This window comes from Meriones unguiculatus, chromosome 6 (assembly GCF_030254825.1).
Source record: "Meriones unguiculatus strain TT.TT164.6M chromosome 6, Bangor_MerUng_6.1, whole genome shotgun sequence".
Lineage (NCBI taxonomy): Eukaryota > Metazoa > Chordata > Mammalia > Rodentia > Muridae > Meriones > Meriones unguiculatus.
The window spans coordinates 41,309,059-41,333,382 of NC_083354.1; the positions used below are offsets into that span (position 1 = coordinate 41,309,059).

The 24,324-nt window shown below is 40.2% G+C and overlaps 1 protein-coding gene across 3 annotated transcripts in view; it reads right to left on the reverse strand.

Moving 5' to 3' along the window:
* The window catches only part of Setd2 (SET domain containing 2, histone lysine methyltransferase), a 94,378-nt gene that overhangs the window by 2,316 nt on the left and 67,738 nt on the right, over nucleotides 1-24,324 (reverse strand). For 2 of the 3 annotated variants that reach the window (XM_021647934.2, XM_060385208.1), the window contains exons 16-19: nucleotides 20,906-21,040; nucleotides 16,865-17,004; nucleotides 12,456-12,567; nucleotides 1,031-1,111 (exon numbers count right to left, since the gene is read on the reverse strand). In XM_021647934.2, the coding sequence (XP_021503609.1) occupies nucleotides 1,031-1,111; nucleotides 12,456-12,567; nucleotides 16,865-17,004; nucleotides 20,906-21,040 (468 nt within the window). Of the gene's footprint in view, nucleotides 1-1,030; nucleotides 1,112-5,895; nucleotides 5,949-12,455; nucleotides 12,568-16,864; nucleotides 17,005-20,905; nucleotides 21,041-24,324 lie in introns of all 3 variants that reach the window. The other variant, XR_009592307.1, reaches the window with a different exon arrangement.

Sequence of the window (24,324 nt, forward strand, 5' to 3'; positions counted from 1 at the left end):
AGGTGGCACTCTGCCTTGCTTCTGTGCACTCTCATGATACAGTTGACAAGCTCCCACCCTAGACTGAAGAGCCTGTCCTGATGTTCTAATTATTAGTCTCTAGCCCTACCATGGCATGCTTTTCACAGCTGCCATTTTTTAAAGGTCTGTTAGCTTCAACACACTGAACCTTTCAATGAAGCCTAGGGCTTAGAATCTGGGGGCTGGTGAGACGGCTTAGTGGATAAAGGTGCACGTATCACAGTATTGATGGTCTCAGTTTGATTCCCAGGACCCACATGGTAAAAGGAGAGAACCAATTCCCATAGGTTGTCCCCTGACCTCCATACATGTGTCAAGGTTCTCCTCTCCCAACAAATAAACTTTTAGTGTCCCACTGTGTGGGGACAAGACATGGTCAGGATGGAGCAAGCAGCTACTAGGAGTCATCAAAGAAAAAAGTTCTGATCTTAAAAGTTTTTCTGTGTAGGTAACAACAACAGTCCCAGTCTTGTTTATCTGAAGGGCTGTTGTAACAGATAGCAGAGTGCTTACCTAGCATACCAATGCGTCATCAGACAACAACTACATAGTCGAATCACATAAGGAGGCACCTGATACTACAGTAAGCCTAATACTGTATATAGCTTTCCATTGCCTGAGATGTTATAAAAGGCTCATAGTGAAACAGCAAATGTGTTAGCAGATGGATTCCTCTCAAGCCAATAAGGGACCATTATGGAATTCTCTCCTTTTTTTTTTGCTTTTGTTTTTTTCAAGACAGGGTTTCTCTGTGTAGCCTTGGTTGTCCTGAATTCATTTTGTAGACCAGGCTGGCCTTGAACTCACAGAGATCCACCTGCCTCTGCTTCCCGAGCGCTGGGACTACAGGCGTGCACCACTACTCCCAGCTGCATTATGGCACTCTTGACAGGTAAAGCAGCACTGTGGGCCAAAATAAGCTAAACCAACTTCAGTGCATGCTTAGGCAAGACATGAAGGGTTCAAGCCAAGCCCAAGGAGTATGCTGTCCACATCTTCCAAAGCTTACCTCTTTTCTGAATACTTCTTTGCTTTTCTTTGCCAGCTCACTGGAGGTGTCTGCTTCTGCTGTCTTGGGCTTTTTTGATGTCTAAAAAGAGAAACAAACACAATAGTGCTGACATGAGGTATCAGTTTGGTGATGCCCTTCTTGTTCCAGAACTCATGCCATGTCTTTCCTCCTAGTAGGGCAGACCTGACCAAAGGAGCCCTGGAGGCTCCTTAGCCAATAGTTCCAAATTCTACCCTGACTCTGGCCTCCTAATAAGCCTAATTCCAATCCTCTACATTAAGTCAGAGCGCCGTCTTTCATGTAGCTATACATTCTTAGTCGTTTCACAGATACTCATTCTCTGTAGGATGTGCAGTATCTAGATTCAAAATAGTTTAACCCTTCTAGGCTCTGACATGTTAGCAATCTGGAACAAAGTTCAGTGTTCCATTCTCAAGATCCTTGGTACTTACCACTTCTCCTCCCAAAGTCGAACTGCCTAGACTACACAGGACAATCTCAACACAAGGAGAAACTCCTTGGAGGCTGATGCATCTAGTTCAGGAATATAAAGACTAAGGAATTACAGAGCACACCTGTAATCCTAGTACTTGGGGAAGTGGAGGCAAGAGGATCAGGAGTTTAAAGTCTGTGCTGGTGGTGGACATGGGATGTCAGTGAACAGATGAACAGATGCTAAGATGACTATTATCTTTTTTCCAAACTGGCAAGATGACGATAAATCCAGAAATACACCTTTCTAGTATTGTCAAAGGAGAGGCTACCCAATTCCTCCTACTCGGGCAAGACTAAGAGGTGACAAGCTATCAGGCCCAGCATACAAGCCATGTCTACACAACTAGAAGGCCCTTCCCATGGAAAAAATAATGATGAACATTCCTCTTGGAATACACATTTTCATGTTCTAGGTTTCTAATAAAAAAAAATTATTTATATGCATGAGTGCATACAGATGGGTATCACTTGCATGCCTGGTCCCTCCTGGAGCTGGAGTTATACCTAGTGAGTGCTCTGCTAAGAGCCAACAAGTGTTCTCAACCATTCAGCCACCTCTCTGGTCCCACCTCCCACTCCCTTTCCTCCCCTCCCCGCCACTAAGAAAGGGTTTCTCTCTATAGCCCTGGCTCCCTGGAACTCACTGTGTAGACCAGGCAGAGCTCACAGAGATCTACATGCCTCTGCCTCCTGAGTGCTGAAATTAAAGATGTTTGCTACCACTGCCGGACTCCAGCCCCTATTTTTATTAAATTATGTATATTCATGTTTCTCTGTGTAGATATGTGCACACAAGTGCAGGTGCCCACAGAGGGCAGAGTCATCAGATCCTTTTGGAGCTGGAGTTGGTTGTGCTGCTGGACACTGAAGGCAAGTGTCCATAATCTTACTAGGGGTTTAGAGCAGTGCAGTTTTTGGTAGGCTGCCCATGCTGGAGTTCTGTTTCCTCTATGTCCACAAATAGCACAAACACTCTGGTGCAGAGAAAGCTGTGCAAGTCCCACTACTTAGACTTGCTTTGGAGAAAGGTGGCTTTTGGGCTGCCTAGAGTTGACTTGTAGAGAAAGGCTGTACATATCTACCATTTCTCTACTTTCTTCCTACAGCTGTCATAGAAGTGGGGCAAAGGGATAAATAGCCCCCGCCTTCTTTTTCTAGGGAAAAAGTGAAACCAAACCTACAAGATAGAGTAAAAACTTAACTCCTTTCTTCCTGAGTCTCCTGAGCACTGGACTACAAGTGTGCTGACAGATTGCTCAGAGACTGATTACATCCCCTCCAGTGTGCATACATCCCACAGTGACATATCAGGTAGCCAGAGATCCAGAATTATCTCAACATCTGAGCATGGTGGCTTACACTCGTATTAAGCTGAGCAGGAGGATAGCTCCAACTTCAAGAACAGCTTATGCAGTAAGCTTTTGTACAGCTGGGATGGCAGTGAGACTACGTTTGAAAAAAAATTATATTTAAACAAGGCAAGAAGAAAACCTATCCCTACATGATCTCTTATACATCTCAAAAATGAATAAAATGTGAGTATAGAAAATGCCTTCAAAATATGACACCGATCACGAGATCACTAGGATCCTGATCCTAAGAAGCAGGGTTGATGAGGGGGACGTCCGGCCTGCCTCTAAACCATCCATTCTTAACCTGTGGGTCAAGACCCCTGAGAGGTATCTGACAATCCTTTTACAAGAGTCGCCTAAGACCACCATCAGAAAACACAGATGTTTATTTACATTATAATTCATAACAGTAGCAAAATGACAGTTATGAAGTAGCAACAAAAATAATTTTATGATTGGGGGGTTACCATAACATGAGGAACTGTATTAAAGGGTCACAGCATTAAGAAGGTTGAGAACCAATGCTCTAAATAGAATGTAGTTTCAGAAAGCTTAAGTGATTTTGGACCTAGATTTGTAGCTTGGTTGGTAGAGTGCTTCCCTAGCAGGCAGGAAGCCTCCCTAGGTTTCCTCCCCAGCACTATATCAACTTGTCATGCTCAGCGCTTAAGATGCAGGCTGCTCTTCCAGAACCCATGTTTGATTCTCAGCACCCACATAGCAGCTCACAAACATTTATTAACTCCAGTTCCAGAGCACTAGATGCCCTCTACTGGCCTACAGGAGCTCTAGGCACACAAGTGGTGCACAGACATACATGCAGGCAAAACATACACATACAGAAAGACAGCTAAAGAAAGCCAATGCATGAGACTGAAGAGGTGGTTCAGTGGTTAAGAGCATTGTCTGCTCTTCCAAAGTATCCTGGTTCAACTCCCAGCACCTACATGGCAGCTTACTCCAGTTACTCCTGTAACCTGTAACTCCAGTTCCACAGGATCTGATACCCTCACACCAACAATGTAAATAAAAGTAAAATGCAATGCACACTTTCTAATTCAAACCTGACTTGGCAAGACTAGGAGAGCTCAAGCACAATGTACTGGGCTCAGACAGGGAGCACTCAGGTGCCTTTGTTGCTGAGCAGCCAGGACTGGGAAAAAAAAAAAAAAAAAAAGGTATGAAGGACACTAGACTTGTACACCATATACATCATGACATAAAACTAAGAATTCTTGGGAAAAGTGAAATCCATGAGCTAACCATGTTGTGTCTGTATGGCATGGGAATCACTTCAGGGACTAATACTTACTTAGGCCCAATGCCAGGCAAAGGAGCAAAGCTAGAGCCAAAGACAACACTTATTACTGAGATGAAAAATTTGGGATCCTCCCAACTCCCCAAAAGTTCCACTAGATATTTTAGTATTTCTAACAATAGACTTCTATTGCCTGTGAAAAGTCTTTCACACCCTAAAAGACATTTGAGACTGGATCAAATAGGCCTCAGCTCATGACAGGCTAGAGAGCATGCCTGTAGAGGAGGCAGCCTCACTGAGTCTGAGAAACCACTAAAGCAGGGTGAAGACTCAGACACAAAGAAGCAAGGCACTGTCAGGCCCTCAGCAAATAATGTTTGCTTCTTCCTTAATCTGGGTCATATAATGTGTCAGTCAATGGAAATTTTTGGTGGGAGCCTATGTAAGCAACAGTCAGATGAACACAGAACAAAATGAGCAAAAGGGCTTGGAAGAAAGCCAAAGCTCACTGCTTTAGAAGTTGACCCTGCTGTTAGCCTTTATCTACAATACATCTGACTTCCCAGGAGATCTTGTTTAGAAATGATGAGAGAAGTCTCAGCATCTTCATATTACTGGGGCTTTGAGTTCACCTGCATTCACTCACAGGTAGCCTTAAGCTTACTGTATGGCTCTGGTACTCACAAAGAAAATGAATGTTACAACAAAAGCAAACTCTGTTCTTTATTAGACATGAAGACACAATTAGGTCAAAAAGCCTCTGTGTCTTTTAAAGGGGGAAGAAGGCTTAAGTTACAGAAAGGGGCTCCGAAAATGTGAGAGCACAATATTACTCATCTGCTCTCTCTTCTCTCCTGAATTTAATTAAATCCTCTTTAGAATGCGAACTATAAAAGATTACTTAATGAGAAGCTGTATGTTTGGTGGCAGCATGAATCTGGAAGTAGAAGCTGAGTCATCAAGAACATGTACTCGGTTCAACCTAAGTTCTCCAACACAAAAATTTGGCTGCATATTAACTGCGAAGTTAATAAAAATAAAGATGGTCCTTGAGAACACAGAAACTCGTCACACTGTTTTATAGTTGCTACCACTCACGGAATCACCAAAATACCACTGTACTGGTGCTTCTAAGTAAGGTTGCTGTTTGCTCCTTAATTTGTAAAGAACAACAACAAAAACCAGAAAACAACAAGCTAGGGGAGGGAATGGCAGAAAAGGAACCCTAAAGAACCAAATTCTAGCAATGGTGTTTCAAAGGAAAGCAGAAATTACAAAATACCTGGAACTAAAGTTCTTTAAGACATTACTTGGAACTAGTGGCCCCCACACATATTTCACCTACAAATGCAAGGCAGGCCTGGAGCTTTCTCTTTACCCCGGCTGCTAAGCGGCCATACTACCTAAGTAACTGAAACCACCTCCTTTACAGAGACTGGCATTCTTTCTGACAATCTTTCAAAAGTGACTTCTGGGTTCCTTTTTCATTACTGGTAAGTGATACTGAATGAAACCATTTTGCAAATTACTCCAAATCATAAAAAGGACAGAACAGGATCATCAACTGAAAAACCTCTTGGCTGCAGATCCTACCCTTTGCAACTTCTTTTTTAAAACACAGGGACACCTACGAAAACCTTGGGATGAATGTTAATCCAGGAGGTAGAAGCAAATAAACTGCTCTCTCTCACTTGTGCAAGCAGTCAACAAGGTTCAGTTCTGATGTTCTCAAAGGGAAGGTTTGACTTAACACTCACCACATGATGGATGATGGAAGAGAGTACAAGATGATCAAGAGTAGGGAACAACACTGGAGGGAAACAGAGAAGGAAGGCTCTAGTAGATGCTTAGTCTGGTCATCAAAAGCTTTACTACCACCCAGCACTTTTCAAAGAATTCCCTGCCCATTGCACGCCTCTCCCTAGTTTGTTGTACCATAACATTCTCTATTGAGTACCAGAGCCACACAGTAAGTTTAATGCAATCGCCAACTAAACCAGATGAACTCAAAGCCCCAGTTTGGGTTGTGAAACACATATACACTTATGTTTCCAAGAAGCACCAATTTATTGATGATTCAACATGAATTCAATGCCAGGATTCCTATTCTGAATCCCGCAGGGAGCTCAAAAAGCTCAGATTTCATAATTGTATTTTCTCTTGTTCTTTCCTCCTTCATTCTTGATACTTAAACTGAATGATGAGACCTTCTCCACCTATGCTAAAACCAGAGACTATTGGGCCATTTTTGCTTCTTCCTTATCTACTTCGTTTGCTTAACACCTCCCTCCCCCCCAGGGCTTTTCACACAGCCACACAGCCTTGACTAGTTTGGAACTTGATGTGTAGACAAGGCTGGCCTCAAACTCATAGAGCTCAGCCTGTCTCTGCTTCCTCAATCCTGGGATTAAAGTGGTATGCCACTATATCCAACCTGGTTTGCTGAACTTTAATAATACTTCTGAAATGTCTTGACTCTTTTTTTCTTCTTAGTTCTTCATTTTGTCAAAATGCTGTGCCTTGATCTGTCATTGTTTCAAACAAGCCTGTTTCACTAGAGACACACACTTGTTTTGATTCCTCTGCATCAAACATACTTCCTAGCTCCCAAATACTTATCACATGTTAATCGCATTGGTAGCCCTCAGACAATTTATCCCTGACACACTCCCCAGGGTGTGTTTTGTTTGCCATTTTCGGGGCCATGTTCAGAACAGAGCCCAGGCTGACGTGTGCTAAGTAGGCAACTCTTCTCTTCTGTGTTTCTGTCTTGCTCAGGACGTCACAACCAAATTTTTTTTTTTTAAAGATTTATTGTTCATACAGCATTCTGCCTACACACTAGATCTCACTATAGATGGTTGTGAGCCACTATGTGGTTGCTGGGAATTGAACTCAAGACCTTTGGAAGAACAGCAAGTAGTGCTCTTAACCTTTGAGCTACCTCTCCAGCCCCTCAAATTCTTACAATACCAAGTTTTTTAATGTATGCAATTTTGCTTTTATGATTTTGCAAAACCTGTCTCAAATGCTCAGCTCTTTTTCCTTTTCACTTCTTCCTTCCTTCTTATTTTCTGAGACAGGATTTCTCTGTGTACCCTTGACTGTTCTGGAACTCTGTGTATACCAGGCTGGTCTCAAACTCACAAAGATCCTTTTTCCTCTGCCTCTCAGAGTGGTGGAACTAAAGGGGAGCAATACCACTTCCCAAAAGCTCAGTTCTTAACTATTCCAATAAAACCACCGTTCATGTGATATCTCTCATAAGAGATGATACCTGAGCCCCTCAAAGCACTTGGCATGAATTTCCACTATAGTAGCTTTCTAAGCAGAACTTTCAGATGATGAAGACCCAGATTCAGTTCTCTTTCTATCTCTATGTATCACACAATGTTTGTGAATTGACAAACCTTGTCACAACAGTGCAATGTATGGCTCTGAAGGGCTTATAATCAAAATGACACAAGGAAATAAAAACGGAACATAAGGAATGAAGACTTTACTCATAAGTACCCTTCTCCTGTCTACAAATATACTAGGTAGATGACCACAACTGTAAAATGGACAATTCAAGTAGATTCTAGACTTGGGCCTGCTCAAAGAGATCATGGTCTGAAAGGGGGTCTAAAGACTGACCAACATCCCAAATCTTTGCCTATGCTTCTGGGAAAGAAGGGCTAAGAGATCAAAGAGCACTTGCCTTTTCATGTACTAAGCCTAACTAAACAAAGCAGTTAATGAAACCCAGGAGGCTTTCATCTGGATTTTGTATTAGCAATGCAAGAAAAGGTAAAGATGACGGGTCAAAGAGAGCTGGGTGTGGTGGTGCACATCTTTAATCTCAGCACCCAAGGAGGTAGAAGTAGGCAGATCTCTGTGAACTCAAGACCAGTCTGGACTACATAGGAAGTTTCAAGACAGCCAGGGCTACAGAGATATACCCTATCTCAAAACAAAACAGAAGCAAACTTTTATAACTGAAGCATACTTAAAATTTTAAAAGTCATTGGATGAATTTAGTTTATAGCAGCATCATGGGGCTAGAGAGATGGCTCATCAGTTAAAAGCAATGACTGCTCTTCCAGAGGACTGGAGTTCAATTACCAGCACTCATATGGCAGCACACAACTATCTGTAACTCCAAGATCTGACACCCACAGATATGCATGCAGGCAAAACACCAATTGACATAAAATAAATTTAAAAAAAAATAGCAGAATCAGTAATCTTTAAAGAGAAGACAATAGGAATATACAAACTGAAGTACAAGGAGAAAAGAACTAAGGGGAAAGAGAGAAAGTAAGATATTCAGAGGCCATGAAAAATCCATCAGTCTAGCAACATGCATACAAGGGAGAGGTGCAGGAAAAAGGACATGGTACAAAAAACACATTTGAAAAAACAACGACTAAGATACTTACAGCTTTGATGAAAATGATCAATACAGGTTCAGAAGAGTGCAAACAACCACAAGAAAGTTAAACACAAAGACAACCTAAGGACAGTATGTAGCAATAAAATTGTTGAAAATCAATTAGAAAAGAAATAATAAAACTGGGTGCAATGGCACACACCTGTAATCCCAGCACTCCGAGAGCAGAGGCAGGTGGATGTCTACCTGCCCTACAGAGCAAGTACCAGGACAGGCAGGACTATAAAGACCCTTTCTCAAAGGAGGGAGGGAGGGAGGGGGGTTGGGAAAGGGAGAAGAAGAGGAGGAAGGGGGAGGGGAGAGAGAGTTGAAAAGTAGGAAAAAGTAATTTAGAATTACTTTATACAATTTAGAATTCTATATCCAGGGTCTAGGGCTATAACTCTCCCTATATAGGAACATAGTGCTCACTGGCTAGAAGTGCCGACTGCCCTTGCAGAGAACCTGGGTTTCATTCCTCGCACCCATATGGCAGGTGACAATCATCTGTGACTCCAGTCCCAGGTAGATCTGACACGTTCTTTTGGCCTTGTGGTGCACAGACATAAAGGCATGCAAAACTTCCATATAAATCGAATAGAACAGAACAAATTCCTATATCCAGTGACAATACCCTTCAAATAAGAGTCTCAAAGTATCCTAGAAAGCTCAATATATTCCTACCATGTAATTCAGCAATTATGTTCTTTGATATGTCTGCCCAAAGAAACTAAAAACCATATCCACACTAGAACCTACACAAATGTGTTTTCAGTAGTTTTAGTCATAATAACAAAACCTGGAAGCAAGTTAAGATGTCCCTCAGCAGCAACTGGGTAAGCAGTGGCACACTCAAGGCAATGGAGTATTTCAATACCAAAGTGAAATATACACCAAACCATTAAAAGAAAGAGAAGCCCAAAATGCATAGCTCTCTGGGACCAGATGTTGATACAAGGAGAGGTTATACATGGTAGAGGAATATGAGAACACTAGAATCTCATTTTTTTTTCTGTTTGATCAACTGCTCAATTTTGCTGTACCAAAATAGAACTAAAGTTACTCGGTATATTTTTTGTTTGTTTGTTTGTTTGTTTAAAGACAGGGGTTTTTCTATGTGAGCCTGGCTGTCCTAGAACTCACTTTATAGACCAGGATGACCTTGAACTCATGAACTCATAGACTGGCCTGCCTCCCCAGTGCTGCCATTAAAAGCATGTCATGCCCAACTAGTCAGTATTTTTTTAAAGTATATAACTTCCTTTAGGATAAAGAAAATGATTCCAAGCCGGGGGGTGGTAGTGCTGCATGCCTGTAATCCCAGCACTTGGGAGGCAGGGGCAGGTGGATTTTTGTGAGTTGAGGGCAGCCTGGTCTACAGAGTTCCACGACAGCCAGAGCTCCACAGAAGTACGGGAGGGGAGGAGAGGGAAAGGGGAGGGGAGGAAAGAAGGAAAGGAGATGATTCCAACCAGGCATGGTGGCACACACCTTTGATCCCAGCAGAGACAGGTAGATCTCTCTGAGTTTGAGGCCAGCCTGGTCTACAGAGTGAGTTCCAGGACAGCCAGAACAACACAGAGAAAGAAACCCTGTCTCAAACAAACAAACCAAAACAGAATAGAAATGAAAATAGAATTCTACGCCAAAGAATGAAGTAATGAAAATGCTAAATAGGGGATTAAAAATAGGACCTCCCTAAATAAGGGCTTTAAATGTTTTTAACATTATTTTAAAGATTTATTTATTTATTACGTACACAATGTTCTGTCTGCATGTACACCTGCACGCCAGAAGAGGGCACCAGATCTCATTATAGATGGTTGTGAGCCACCATGTGGTTGCTGGGAATTGAACTCAGGACCTCTGCAAGAGCAATCAGTGCTCCTAACCTCTAAGCCATCTCTCCAGCCCCGTTTTTAACATTTTATCAGACTTTGTTGTTATTGTAAGATATAGTGCAAAGAAGTGAGTTTACACTAGTACATGCTAAATACCCATACCACTAATGAGGTATGTCCCTTTTAGCCCCAACCTGAATCCTAACCCCAGTTAGACACCACCATTCATAGACTTTAAAATGAAATGTACTCATGTATTTTGGAATTCATGAACATATGCAAAGGTAAATGGGAAAGCATAATGGACAGAAGCAAGTAAAATGTAAGCTAAGTTCTTACACTCCCAGAAAAAGTAAGTAATCATAGGAATGTGGTCCAGGAGCAAGGTGACCATCTGCTGTGACATACTGTAAATGTTAGGAGTGGCTCAGAAAGTTTTAGATCTCAGGACCCTCTGTATTGAGGCCCTCTCAAAGCTTTGGTTCACATGGAAAATACCTAACAAATCAGAAATTAAGTTCATGGTTCACGCTCATAAAGCAGGTGGGAGGCACAGGCACAGGGAGCACTGAAAGTTCCAGGCCAGCCAGGTGACATGTGAGATGCCCGTCAAACACACAGTGAAGACATCAAAACATTTCCTAGAAAAGTTAATGAAATATAAAAGATACTGATCCATCCATACTTGTCTTTCATTCTTGATTCTTTTTCTTTCTTCTTTCCTTTCCCACCCATCCTTAATAACTTTAAGTGGTTCTTATGTCCTTAAGGAAAAAAACAAAAAAACCTCTAAAATCCGCAGGTTTTAAAACAAACAAAATGACTTCCGACTTAAGTAACTCATTCTTAGAAATAATTGTCTTATAAATAAGAATAAACATTAATTCAACCAGCAGGTACTTGTTTTATAGTTACACCACCTCTAATCTCAGTATTTTGTCAGAGGAAGAAATGAAGAATAAAATCTTTCCTGTTTAATTTTCTTCTAGCATTTCCATACAAATTATCTTCTGCTTAACAAAGTTTTATACTCCTTGAGAATCAGACAGCCCTTCTATTGTTGTTTTTTTGTGTGTGTTGGGGGGCGAGGCACATGCATGCATGTGGAAGCCAGAGGACAACACAGGTCAGCTGCCTAGAAGTAAGCTCCCTCACGTGCTAAGCCACCTCACCAGCTGTTGTCGGATCTTGCCGTATTGGTAAGGCCGGCTTCAAATTTGCAATCCTCCTATTTAATGACAGGTCTGAATGAACTACCACCACTTCTGGCTCCTTTGCTGAGATCCACTCATGGATCCATTATTTACCTGTGTGTATGTGTATGTGAATATGGGCATACCACACATGCCATGGTTTTAAAGGGTTTCTTTTTTTTCTTTTACTTTATCTACTCTACCAACTCCATGACCCCCTTGGTGAATTTTAACATAACCAGTTTAAGTTCATTCCAGAGCTAACCAATCTTAAAACTACAATGTCCATAATATAGTATTCAATTTAAAGAGTCAAAACAAGCAGAATGTTGGCACATGCTTGTAATCCAAACACTGAGGCAGCCAGATTACTACTTGGAGGATAGTTTGGGGTATATAGTTTATGCCTCAAAGTAACAAACAAACAAAACAAAAATCCCCAAAACCAAATAACCAACCAAGCACAAGTAAAAAGAAACCATCCATACAGCTCACTATCAGGAAGAAAAGAGTTAATACACTAAAAGAAGTTATAAAAGACTGTGAACTAAAACTGTCATGACGCCTCTAGTTTTTTCCTTTAGTCTTCTGTTATTAGTGCTACAAAACATATTTTTATAACTGGTCTATTTATATATACAAAACCCTTCTAAATATATTCCTTATAGGAATAAAAAGCCAATATGCATATAAGTCCTTGAATGTGTGAAAATATTTGTTCTTTCTCTTTGACTTCAGTCTCTCCTTTGACACAAAAACTGACATATTTTTTCCAAAGAGAAAAAAATCCAAAACTGTATGGCTACTGACCTTACTGAATGAAAGGACATAGATGGTCAAATGAGCAGGACACATAAAAACATTACACTCACCTTCATGGGGTTTTCATCATATGTTGGGGTTCCCAAGTCCATCTCAGCTTCATGCTCAAGGCTGGCATCATCTCCTGGGCTTTCCCAAGTAGGAGGATCCCACTGAGTCTGCCTAGAAGAGGGTAAGAACAGCCAAGCTGTCATGGATAGAAAACAGAAAACCTGCTACAGAGTTAAAAAAAAAAAAAAAAAAAGCAACAGGGCACAGAATAGGTCAGATGGTAGGTTGAGACGTAGCTTCTCATCAGCAATGACTCTAGCCTAGAGATATATTCCTAACATTATTTAATCCCAAACTTTTTATGTTTGGTGGATTATTTGAGTCCATCCATTACAAGAATGTTTGAAGGCAATTATGTGATAATGCTGGCTAATTACTGACAACAGTAAAAAAACAAACAAACAAACAAACATCTTGTTTGCTTCTTAATTGGTTCAGCGCACTAAATATATCCTGGGCAAATACACTGTAAAAACTACATGGGGCAGAATAAGAACTCAGTTAACTATTATACCTACTATGTACTTGATCATGCTTGTAGTTCTAAACTTTGAAGGACTGAAAGCTGAGAAAAACTTTAAAAATTGTGTTCTCTGCTAAAAATGCCCTCAACTAGTTATAAAAAGGGCTCTGCCATTGTTTACTCATTGATTAGAGTTGTTTCCAAAACAAATAAGGAAATAGATAACCTAGGCTAGAATTAAGGACACCCTTAATTAAATCCCTCATCTTTCTGCCTCTAACTCCTGAATGCTGAGCTTTCAGACACATGCCACAACAATCAATTTTTTTTTTTTTTTTTTTTTTTGGTTTTTAGAGACAAGGTCTCTGTGTATAGCCTTGGTTGTCCTGGAACTCACTCTGCAGAACAGGCTGGCATCGAACCTACAGAGATCCACCTTCCTCTGCCTACTGAGCACTGAGATTAAGGCAAGTGCCAGCGCCACACAGCTAAAAAATAATTTTTTTTAGAATTATTTTATTTTAAATTTTATGTGTATGTCTGTGTGCAGGTATGTGCACAACAGTGTGGGTGCCCACAGAAGCCAAAAGAAGCTGAATTCCCTGGAGTTGTGAGTTACAAGTAGCCTGGTAAGCAACCTGTCATGGGTGCTGGGAATTGAACTCTGGTCCTCTGGAAGATAAGTAAGTGTTCTTAACTGTTGAGCATCTCCCCAGTGCCTTAGTTTATTTTATTATTATTTTATGTACATGGGTATTTTGCTTGCATGTATGTCTGTGTACCACATGCATAGCTGGTGCCTATAGAAGCAGAAGGGTGTTGGATCCCCTGGAACTAAAGTTATGGACATTTGTGAGCCATCATGTGAATGCTAGGACTCAAAATGGGTCCTCTGAAAAAGCAGTCACTGAGCCTTCTCTCCAATCCCAATATTTAAAAATTACATTTATTCATGAGGAGGAGAGGAAGGATTTTCATGTCATGGTGCACATATGAAATTCAGAGGGCAACTTCTGGAAGTCTTTGAATTTATTTTATCATGTGGATCTCAGAGATCAAACTCAGGTTATCAGACTTGGTGGCAAGTGCCTTTATCTGCTAGGTCATCTCAACAGCATGTTTTTCTTTTGTTTTATTTATTTATTAAGGAAAAAAAAAAGGCTCACCAGGTACGATGGCACATACCTGTGATCCTTGCACTCAGGAGGCCTTGAACTCTCTGAGTTCAAGGGCAGCCTGGTCTACAAATAGTGAGTCCAGGATAGCCAAGGCTACACAGAGAAGCCCTGTTGGCGGGGGGGGGGCAGAGTCTCATTATATAGCCCTGGCTGGCATGGACTTCTGTATGTAGCCAAGATACCTAATTTTCTTTCTCAGGTGCTGGGATTAAAGGCCTGTACCACCATACTGGCCTGATTTATTGTTTTTTTAATTTTTAATTTAATTTAAATTTTTTAAAAATTTATTTTAAAGCTAGACTTGTAGGGTAAAAACTTAAGTATAGGCATTCACAGCAAGGTCTGGAGTAAGCTATCACAGACTCTATGAAGGATAGTTTGGTAGGTAAAATCACTTTAAATGACCCGAATTCAGTCTTGGAACCCATATAAAAATGGCGAGAGTGAAGCTGGCGGCGGTGGTGGTGCGCACCTTCAACCTCAGCACTTGGGAGGCAGAGGCAGGCAGATCTCTGAGTTCAAAGGTAGCCTTGTCTACAGAGCGAGTTCCAGGACAGCCAGGGTTATGCAGACAAACACTGTCTTGAAAATCCAAAACCAAAACCAAACAAAACAGGGGCAGGGCTGAAGAGGTGTCTCAGGTGCTCCTCCAGAGAATCCAGATTCAACTCCCAGCTCACATGGCAACTCACAACTGTCTGTAACTCTACTTCTATGCAGTGTTGCAGGATATTTGATAACATTGTGAAGCCCAAGAGTATGAACTGGGAACACCTGGTTCTTCTTGTGTTGTGGCTCAGCCCCACCACATACCTTTAACCCAAGAGCTTTCTACCAACGCGATTAAATCAAAGTTAACCCTAGGTAAAGAGGTGGAGCAAGCAACCAGTTGACAGGGAGCAAACAGAAGTAAACACAGGAAGGAGGGAAATGGAGTTGAAAGGTATTTAGAAAACGTGAAGAAGTAGAAGAGTTTTTTTCCTTCTGGGACATGAGCTGAATACAAAGAGGTTTTTCTCCTTCTGGAACAACAGATGAGTAGGAAGGATAGCTGGATGCTGCTTCTGCCTCTCTGAGCTAGCAGGTTTTCACCTTAGCATCTGACTCCTGGGTCTTTATTGGTAAAAATCGATTAAGATTTTGTTTAAAAACAACAATCCAGGGGCTCTAATGTCCACTTCTGACATCTGTAGCACCATGCATGCAAGCGATGCACGTACATGCAGGCATGATACCCATATAATACATTTTTAAAAAGTGTATGGTAGCAACAAACTCCCCAAATTTTTCTTCTGATCTCTACATGTATGCTGAGGCATATTCTCATTTCCTGCCTCTGTGCTTTCTCTCACTCTCTCACACACACACAAAGTAAGCCAAAAAATTAACAAAAAGCCTCAAAAGAGCTAGTATTTTTCTGGCAGTTATAATCTGTGTTCCTACTACACTAATCTTTAGTTGGCAACATTCAAGGCGTTTGATAAAATACATTTTAGATTCACGTGAAACCAGGCTTACATACAATCTATGAAACTGCGTAACAATAGCATTTCTATTGTAATAATAAAGCATAAGCATCTGTAAATTTTACTGTGGAAACTAAACTGATTTGTTGTTGTTGTTGTTTTGTGAGATAGGATTTCTTTACAGCAAGCTGGCTTTAACTCAGAGATGCCTCTGCTTCCCAATTGCTAAGATTAAAGGTGTGTGTCACCATAGCCAAGCTATAACTTGTTTTCTTTTTCTTTTTCACTTTTAGAGTGAGAGAGGCAGAGACAGAGAGAGTATGAGTACTGGTGGCCACAGAGGTCAGAAATTGGATGTCAGATTCCCTGGACCTAGAGTTATAGATGGTTGTAGTCACCTGATATGGGTTCTGGGAAGCCTAGATTCTCTGAAAGAATAGTAAGTATTCTCTTAACTGCCCTAGTGGTACACACCTGTAATCTCTCTGGGAGAGATCTTGGTAAATTCAAGGTCACTTTTGGTCTATATAGTAAATTTCAGGTCAGCCAGAGCTTAAAAGCCTGTCTTACAAAGCAGAGCAAAGCAAAGCAAACAAACAAACAAAAAAAAAACACACACCATGCACCAAAGGGGCTGATTAAATGGCTCAGCACTTTGTACATATACACATTACTTCTAGATAAATGCAATGGGTGGACATATCAAACCATACTTTGAAAGGGCAAAGTCTAAAATCTGTCATGCGATTTCAGACATGATTCTGAAGCTGGGCATGGCAGTGCATATTTAAAATCCCAGCACTTGAGAGGCAGGATTAGGCATTAAAGGCCACTCTGAGCAACATGAATCCATCTCAACACTGGAAGACAGCTCAGTTAGCAATGTGTTCAGTGCATCAGCAAGAGATCCTGAATTCAATCCCAAGAAGCCACATAAAAAAGCTGGGCCTGGTGACATGCTTATAATCCCTGTGTGTGTGTGAGACAGGTGGTAATTGATGACATCCAACATAGCCTGATCAGAAAGCCTCAAATGCCAGTGATAAGAGTCTGAAAAGCAAAACAAAACAAACAAAAACAAGGTGGATGATTCCTGAGGAACACCAACTTAGACTCACCATGAGCACACCTACCCCTCAAACACATGTGACCTGGCACGAGTTCCCTGCTCACCCACGTAGGTATTCTAGAAATTCAGCGGTCCTTTAGGTCAGCGAGAGGCCAATAACTATGAGACTTCAGGCTGGCAGCGTAACTGACCAAGTAAAACCAGATGTAGGGTGCCCAGCAAAACGTCTTACCTTGTGATTACATGGTAGTAATAGATCTTCCCTTCAGGATCTCGGGCTGTCTTCCAGTTGGGAGGTAAAACAATGGTTTTTGGTTTTGGAGGGGAAGGAGGTGGCAGATCCAGTAGATTATTTGTTACAACCATTTCAGACTAAAAAATACATAAAAACATATTTGATCAGTAATATTTCTTTCAGTGTGTCACAATAGGGCAAAATGCCCACTTAAGCAATATAAAAAGTGTATATCTAGTTTCCCTTAAAAAAGATAGACAGAAGGTATTCTATGGGAAATAGCTAAAAAGACAATATATATGAAGACCCTTAGGGACCTCCCAACCCAAAATTAAAGGTATCACATTTAAAAAATATTTAACAGCTCATCATCTGAAGCAATATTTACGAGCTTTAATGCAAACAAATCAACAAGCAGAGACAAAAAACAAAAACAAAAACAAAAACACAATGGCATATAAAACTGGGGATACTGGGGCTCCGAGGCTAAGAGCACTTGTTTGCTGGGTTTGATGCCCAGTCCCCACATTGAAGCTAACGACTTTCCAGTTCCACGGAATCTGATGCTTTATTGTAATCTACATGGCACCAAACACAGACATACTTGCCAGACATACATACTAGGAAAACACCCATACACTAAAATAAAAAATAGCTGTGTGTAGTGGAGCATCCTTAATTGTGCCAGCACTGGAGAGACAAAAGCAGGTGGATCTTGAGTTCCTGGCCAGTATGGTCTATAGAGTAAGTCTAAGACAGCCATGGTTACACAAAAGAAACCTTGTCAAAATATATACAACTTAAGAGAGAGAGAGAGAGAGAGAGAGAGAGAGAGAGAGAGAGAGAGAGAGAGAGAACTTCCAGAGACTCATTATCTGGCTCGGGTTTAAGCAGGCCTACATCATTAAAAATAAGCCTGAAGGCGGAATGGTAACGTTTTATCCACTGTATTTTTCATTACTATTTAAGAAAAGTATAGTAATGAAATTTCAGCTAGTATTCACTTGTTTTTAACTACATTTTTAACCTCACAGCCATCTCTTCTCTTTCATAAAACCTAATAATCACTACACTGGAGCAGAGCGTTCTCCCAAAATTTATGTGAAGCCCTTAGTGAGAAACAAAGCCTTTACAGAGGTAATTAAGGTTCAATGAGGTCAAGAGCACCAAGAAAAAACAACATGACAACAGAGGAAGCTTGCAGAGAAGAAAATATATGAAAACATTTCTGCAAGTCAAGGGGACAGACCTCAGGAAAAAATTTCAACTTTGCTGTCACCTTTATTTTACAGTCTCTAGAACTGTTAAAAATTATTTTCTGCGGTTTAAGCCAAGTCTACAGTACTTTGTAATAGCAAGCCTTAAGAAATTAGAACAATCAGTATTTGCATATATAGCTTTCAACGTTTCTTCTATATAAAACAATTAATGAATAATTTCCAACTTTATCTTTGCTTCAGCTGTTAAAGTCTGAGCCTCCAGACTGAGATAAAATGCTTCCACTCTTAAATATCATGACCTTTGAACATTCCTAGTTTGTCCATTCTTTAGTTTATACCCACTCAACTTGGTGTAGTTGAAAGTTTGAACCCTGCTTAAGACTCATTTTCACAGGTCTATGCAGTCAAGTAAAATTACCTTTTCCCTCTAAGCATCTATGCCCCTTAAGATTCTTCCAAATTATTAGTGACTATTAATCCGATATCTAAAAACAGTTCTGTCCTTCCTCAAGTCAAATCTTTAAATATCTATATCTTATTTTTTTCTTTTTGACACAGGTATGACCTAAAACTCACTACATACCTCAGACTGGCTTAAAACTCATGGTAACTCTCCCGTCTCACTCTCCCAAGTGCTAGATTATAGGTATAAGCCACCTCATCAAGTTTTTCAGTGTTCATTATATTATTATTATTTTGGTTTTTGAGACAGGGCTTCTCTGTGTAGTGTTGGGTGTCTGCTCTGAAGACCAGGCTGGCTTCAAACTCAAGAGGTCTGCTTGCCTCTGCCTACCAAGGGCTGAGATTAAAGGCATGAGCCCACAATGACACTAAACTTTGACTACTTTCAATATGATTGAAAGTATGTGGTTTGAATAAAAATGGTCTCCACAGGCTCATACATTTGAATGCTTAGTCACTAGGGAGTGGCACTATTTGAAAGGATTAGAAGTTGTGGCCTCATGGGAGGCCTTGTGTTACTGGGGGTGGGGGGGAGGTTCTGAGGTTTCAAAAGCCCACGCTTCTTTCCCGGCCTGTGGATCAAGATGCTTTGATATCAGATATTCTAATGCAGAATTTGGAATTTGCCTGGCTGGTTTTGGGTCTCACTTTGGTCCAGTACATTCTCATTATGCTCATTATGCTCTCTTTCCTCTCTTTTGGAATGGTAATGTTGAAAGTACAAGATCTGCTTTATGTCTTTGCTTTTACAGGGGTTACAGTTAAAAATATTTGACTCTCAGAGACCCTGAACTTTTAAACAGTATTGAGACTATGAAAACTTTTGAAGTTGGGCTGAAAGTATTTTTGCTTTATGATAATGGCCACAAGCCTATGAGGGCCAGGGAGCAGGTAGAAAGTGATGGTTTGAATAAGAACGGCTCCCATAGGCTCATATATTTGAATGCTTAGTCACCAGGGAATGGCATTGTTTGAAAAAATCTAGGTGTGGCCTTACCAGAACCCCAATTAAATGATTTCATTTATAAGAGTTATCTTGTCAAACAAAGCAACAAAAACAGGCTGGATAGTGGTGCCACACACCTTTAACAACAGCACTTCTGAAGAAGAGGCAGGAAGAGTTCAGTGAATTTAAGGCCAATGAATTCCAATATAGCCAAGGTTACACAGAGAAACCCTGTATTGAGGCTTCACTGCCACAAATTAAAAACAAAACAAAACAACAACAACAAAAAAAACCACCTTGCCTTGGTCAAGGCGTCTTTTCACAGCAATAGAATGGTGACTAAGATAGTGACCATCATCTTTCTTATTTAGGATGTCAGTTTATAATAGGAAAAGAATTTGATTCATCATATACACAATATCTAGCAGAGGCCAACTTAGAGCAAGCCTTCAAATACTGACTTACAGGCTCATTACAGCATTTTCCAATTTTTTCACATACTGGATTTAATTCTATCTCCACTATTTTTCCTGTCTCTTTAAAGACACCATCGAGTGTCAGATTGCTTCAAGAGTCTTCTCCAGAACTGTCAAGTGTTCTAAAACAATACTGACCACATCACTTCTATTTAGTCTTTTCCATTCCAACTACCATCCATTTTATTGAAACCCAATAATATTCCATAAAGATTTATGTATCCTTCTATATACATTTCAGCACACCAAAAGCATCTTTCAATATTATACAACATACAAAGTGGAGTATGTTACATATTTCTACATCCCTAGCCTAGGCCATTATATATCACATTCTAGTACTGGGTAGATACAAATAGACATTCCAGGGGTGTGTGTTGAAATGTTATTGTGCGATGTGAGTGCAGGCACATGCATGCCACCACATGGTGGGGAAATTGGAGTAGACCACTTTAGGACTCAGTTCTCCCCCCTTCTGCCTTTACAGAAGTTCTGGGGATCAAACCTAGGCCGTCAAGCCCGCACAGCAAAGACATTTGTGATGTAAACCTCACTGGCCCCAAAATTAGTTCTTTTAAGACAGGGTTTCGATCCTGACACCCAGTTTGTGCTTAAACTCACCTGTGTAGCCCAGGATGGCCTTGGGCTCATGACCCCCTACCTCCTGAGTACTGGGATTACAGTACATCATTCCCTGATTTGTGTCTAGAAAAATTATTACTTCAAACGTTGGTAATATAAAAATATAAGGCGGGCCTGTAATCCTAGCACTTAGGAGGCAGAGGCAGGCACATCTCTGTGAATTAGAAGCCAGCCTCACCTACAAAGCTAGTCCCTCTAAATATTACATAAATTACATAGCATACTGAAAAAAATTTTTGGAAAGACAAGATTTACAGCCAAAGAGAGGGTTAACAAGTGAAGTATTTCTTACTGGTTGTAAGGACTGAGGCTGCCCTGGTGCAACTATTGTAGTCACGGCTGCAGATGGCTGTACCACAACTCCTTGTGGGTGAGCTGTGAAAATCTGTTGTCCCTGGATATATTGAAGACTTGGCTGAGCATAACTCTAAAAGACAAAACAAAGTCATAATTTATGTGAGGCAATAACTTACTTCCAATATGACAAGCTTAAAAAGGTATATACCCCTTTAAAAAAAAGGTATTTCTTATACATACATATACCTGGATTTAAAGGTATACAGAAATTCTGTTTCAAACATGAAAGGTTTTTGGTTTATTGTTTATTTAGTTGGTTTTTGAGACACAGTCTCACTATGTAACTCTGACAAAGATTCTCTTGCCTCTGCCTCCTGAGTGCTGAGAGTAAAGATATGTATCACCAAATAGTTCATTTACATCAGTGTGCTTATTAGCACAAAAGTAAATAAATACACAAACCTTTCTTCTTTTTTATTCATAGAAACTGTTTAACGTTCAGGAAAATTAGAGTGATGACGACTGCCCCGGGGATTTAAATTCCCAGACACACACACAGACACATACACAGACACAGACACACACACATTTTTAGAAGTCCATTTTTAGAAGTACTCTCCAACTTCTTTTTCCCCCTTATAGCTCAGCTGGCTTTGAACTCAGAATCCTTCTGTCTCAGTTTAATAAGACTTGAAATTATAAGCATATATCACTACATGCAGCTTTAGTGAGGTCAACAGTAGTAATTCAAAGTACAAGAAAATGATTAAATATTAAGATTCAATTCTAGTTTTTGAGCTTTTGGTAATCTATAACTCCTACAAAGATAGCCGAATATAATGAACCTAAAATTCTTACTATATAGGGATTTATAAGGAATAAATCCAGAATACCCTTCCACTTCTCAATCAGACATAGATTATCAGATGCAGATATTTGTTCAGATTTAGTCTGCCAAGAGCAGGGCTGTGGTGGCGTACACCTTTAATCCTAGCACTCAGAGGGGCAGAGGCAGGTGGATCTCTGAACATTAAAAAGGATAATATTCACAGGAATTCATCCAACTTCAAAGAGATACTATAATCCTCAGGTAGTCAGAATCAAAGTTACTAAAGCCAGCTTAAACATCCAAATTTATAGCTTAAATCTTCCACTTAGGAGCAAAGAAGAAAGCTTAGTCTAACAAAGGAAAAAAGTGTTCCTAGTAAATATTTTCCTTGAGATGATGCTCAATGGTTCTTGGATCACTTCCCCATACATACTATTATTCTCTGACTATTTGTAAATCTTAATTGAACCCAAACCTTCCTTGAACAGAATGTGACATTGGGATATAACATGATATTAAAAACTATAGGTTACTAATAGGAGATTGGATTTTTTTTTTTTTTTTGAGACACGATTTCTCTGTTTAGTGCTGGCTGTTCTGGAACTCAGTAGATCAGGCTGGCCACAGTCTCACAGAGAACCACCTGCCTTTGCTTCTTGAGTGCTGGGATTACAGATGTGCACCACCAAGCCAGCTTGGACTCTCAATGAGAATCACAAACCACTTCTTGATGCCACAAGAAGAGGAAAAATGAAATCACGCCCAGATCCCAAACCAGAGTAAAACAGGTAATATGCCTTCAAAAAGACTTTCTAAAAAGTTAATATCCACCCAGATAATAATCAGAAGTCAATATAAAAGAAATTTTTTAGCAGCAAAAGCTTATCAATGTTTAAAACTAGCTATAACCCCAAGTTACTATGATAAAGGTACATTCCTACAGGCTGGTAATCCTTACTTCAGTTTGTTTTGGACTGGCTAGAGGCAGTAAATTGATCAACTGGATCTTCTGTAGCCCATGAAGCTTAACACCAGATGCTGCAGAGAACTGGGAAAAAAAACAAAAAGTAAAAAAAAAAAAAAAAAAAAAATCTGGCTCGCCCGCCTCTCAACCTAATTTATTAGCACATTGTGTCAGCTTTGTCTTTACATGTTCTTCCACTCGGACAGCATGTGTAACTAACTCTTCTATTGCTAGGTCACTCAGCAATCTTGTGATTAGTCTACTTTTGTCCTTAAGTTTCATTATTTTCTCTGTCTGAGAAACTAACAAGATCTCTTTAGATTGTGTCAGATGATATTACTCTATTAGACCATAGGAAGGGATTTCTACAGGACTAAGTAAAAAACCTCCCAGAATCCGTAACCTTAGTTCCTACAGAATGGATTTCATAATCATCCCATGTAATTTGTGTTACAAGCATTTAATACCGACTTCCCACAACATTTTAAAAGCTAGAGCAAAACAACTATCCTACTCCTAACTCTTTGAAAACAGTATCTCAATATGTGATCCAGGCTGGCCTTGAACTCATTATCCTCTCTCAGCTTCCAACCATGCTGGGATTACAGGCATGCACCACCACACCAATCCCAAACACCAATTTAGAGAAAGAGGAAGAAGAAACAAACCAAACAAAAACAGTTCCAGGGGGAAACATGTTATTTCTAGAGATAACAGGAGGTAAAGCATACAAGCCCACAATGGGAGTGGGGGAACCTAATATCTTGGAGACTAAATTCCTTGACATTCAGTGACACTGTGATCATAAAAAGTCTAAGAAGCAGAAATTTTAAGAGTTTTTTATTTCTGTGTATGTGTCTGTATGCATCAATGCCATGCATGTGTGCAGGTATCCTCAGAGGCCAGAAGAAGGGGTCAGATACTTTAGAACTGGAGCCACAAGCACCTGTAGCTGTCTGAGAACTCAGTAAGTGCTCTTAACCACTAAGCCACCTTTCCAGCCCCATGTAAAAATTTTAAAGTGATGACTACAGCTGTATTTCTTTAGCTCTTAGACTAATTCCAAACATTAGCAACAAGATAACCTCTGATCACAAATGCAGCATCTAAATTTATAAAATCAGGTGCCAAATTTGACCTGTTTCTTAAATGCAAAAACATTGTCTAAAGGATGAGAATTTAGAGCTGGAGAGATGGCTCAGAGCTCTGGCTGCTCTTCCAGAGGTCATGAGTTCAATTCCCAGCAACCACATAGTGGCTCACAACCATCTATAATGTGATCTAGTGGCCTCTTCTGGCATGCAGGCATACATGCTGGCCGAGCACAGTAGACACAATAAAAAAAATAAATCTTTTGAGGAAAAAAAAAAAGTTAGAATTTGCCACCAGGAATAACTCAAAGAACAATAATTCCCAAAGAAAATGATTTCTTAAAATGCTGACTACATAGCACCTGAGCTAAACAATCACCCCCAATCATAGCATTCATCAGTATATATAGTTAAAATGAACCCTTTCCCCCAGAGTTCAATATTTTCTTTCCCTATCTAAGCATCTAATAATCATTTGCAGATGTCAAGACCAACATCAATGATAGGTGCTTAAAAAGAAAAAAAAAAGG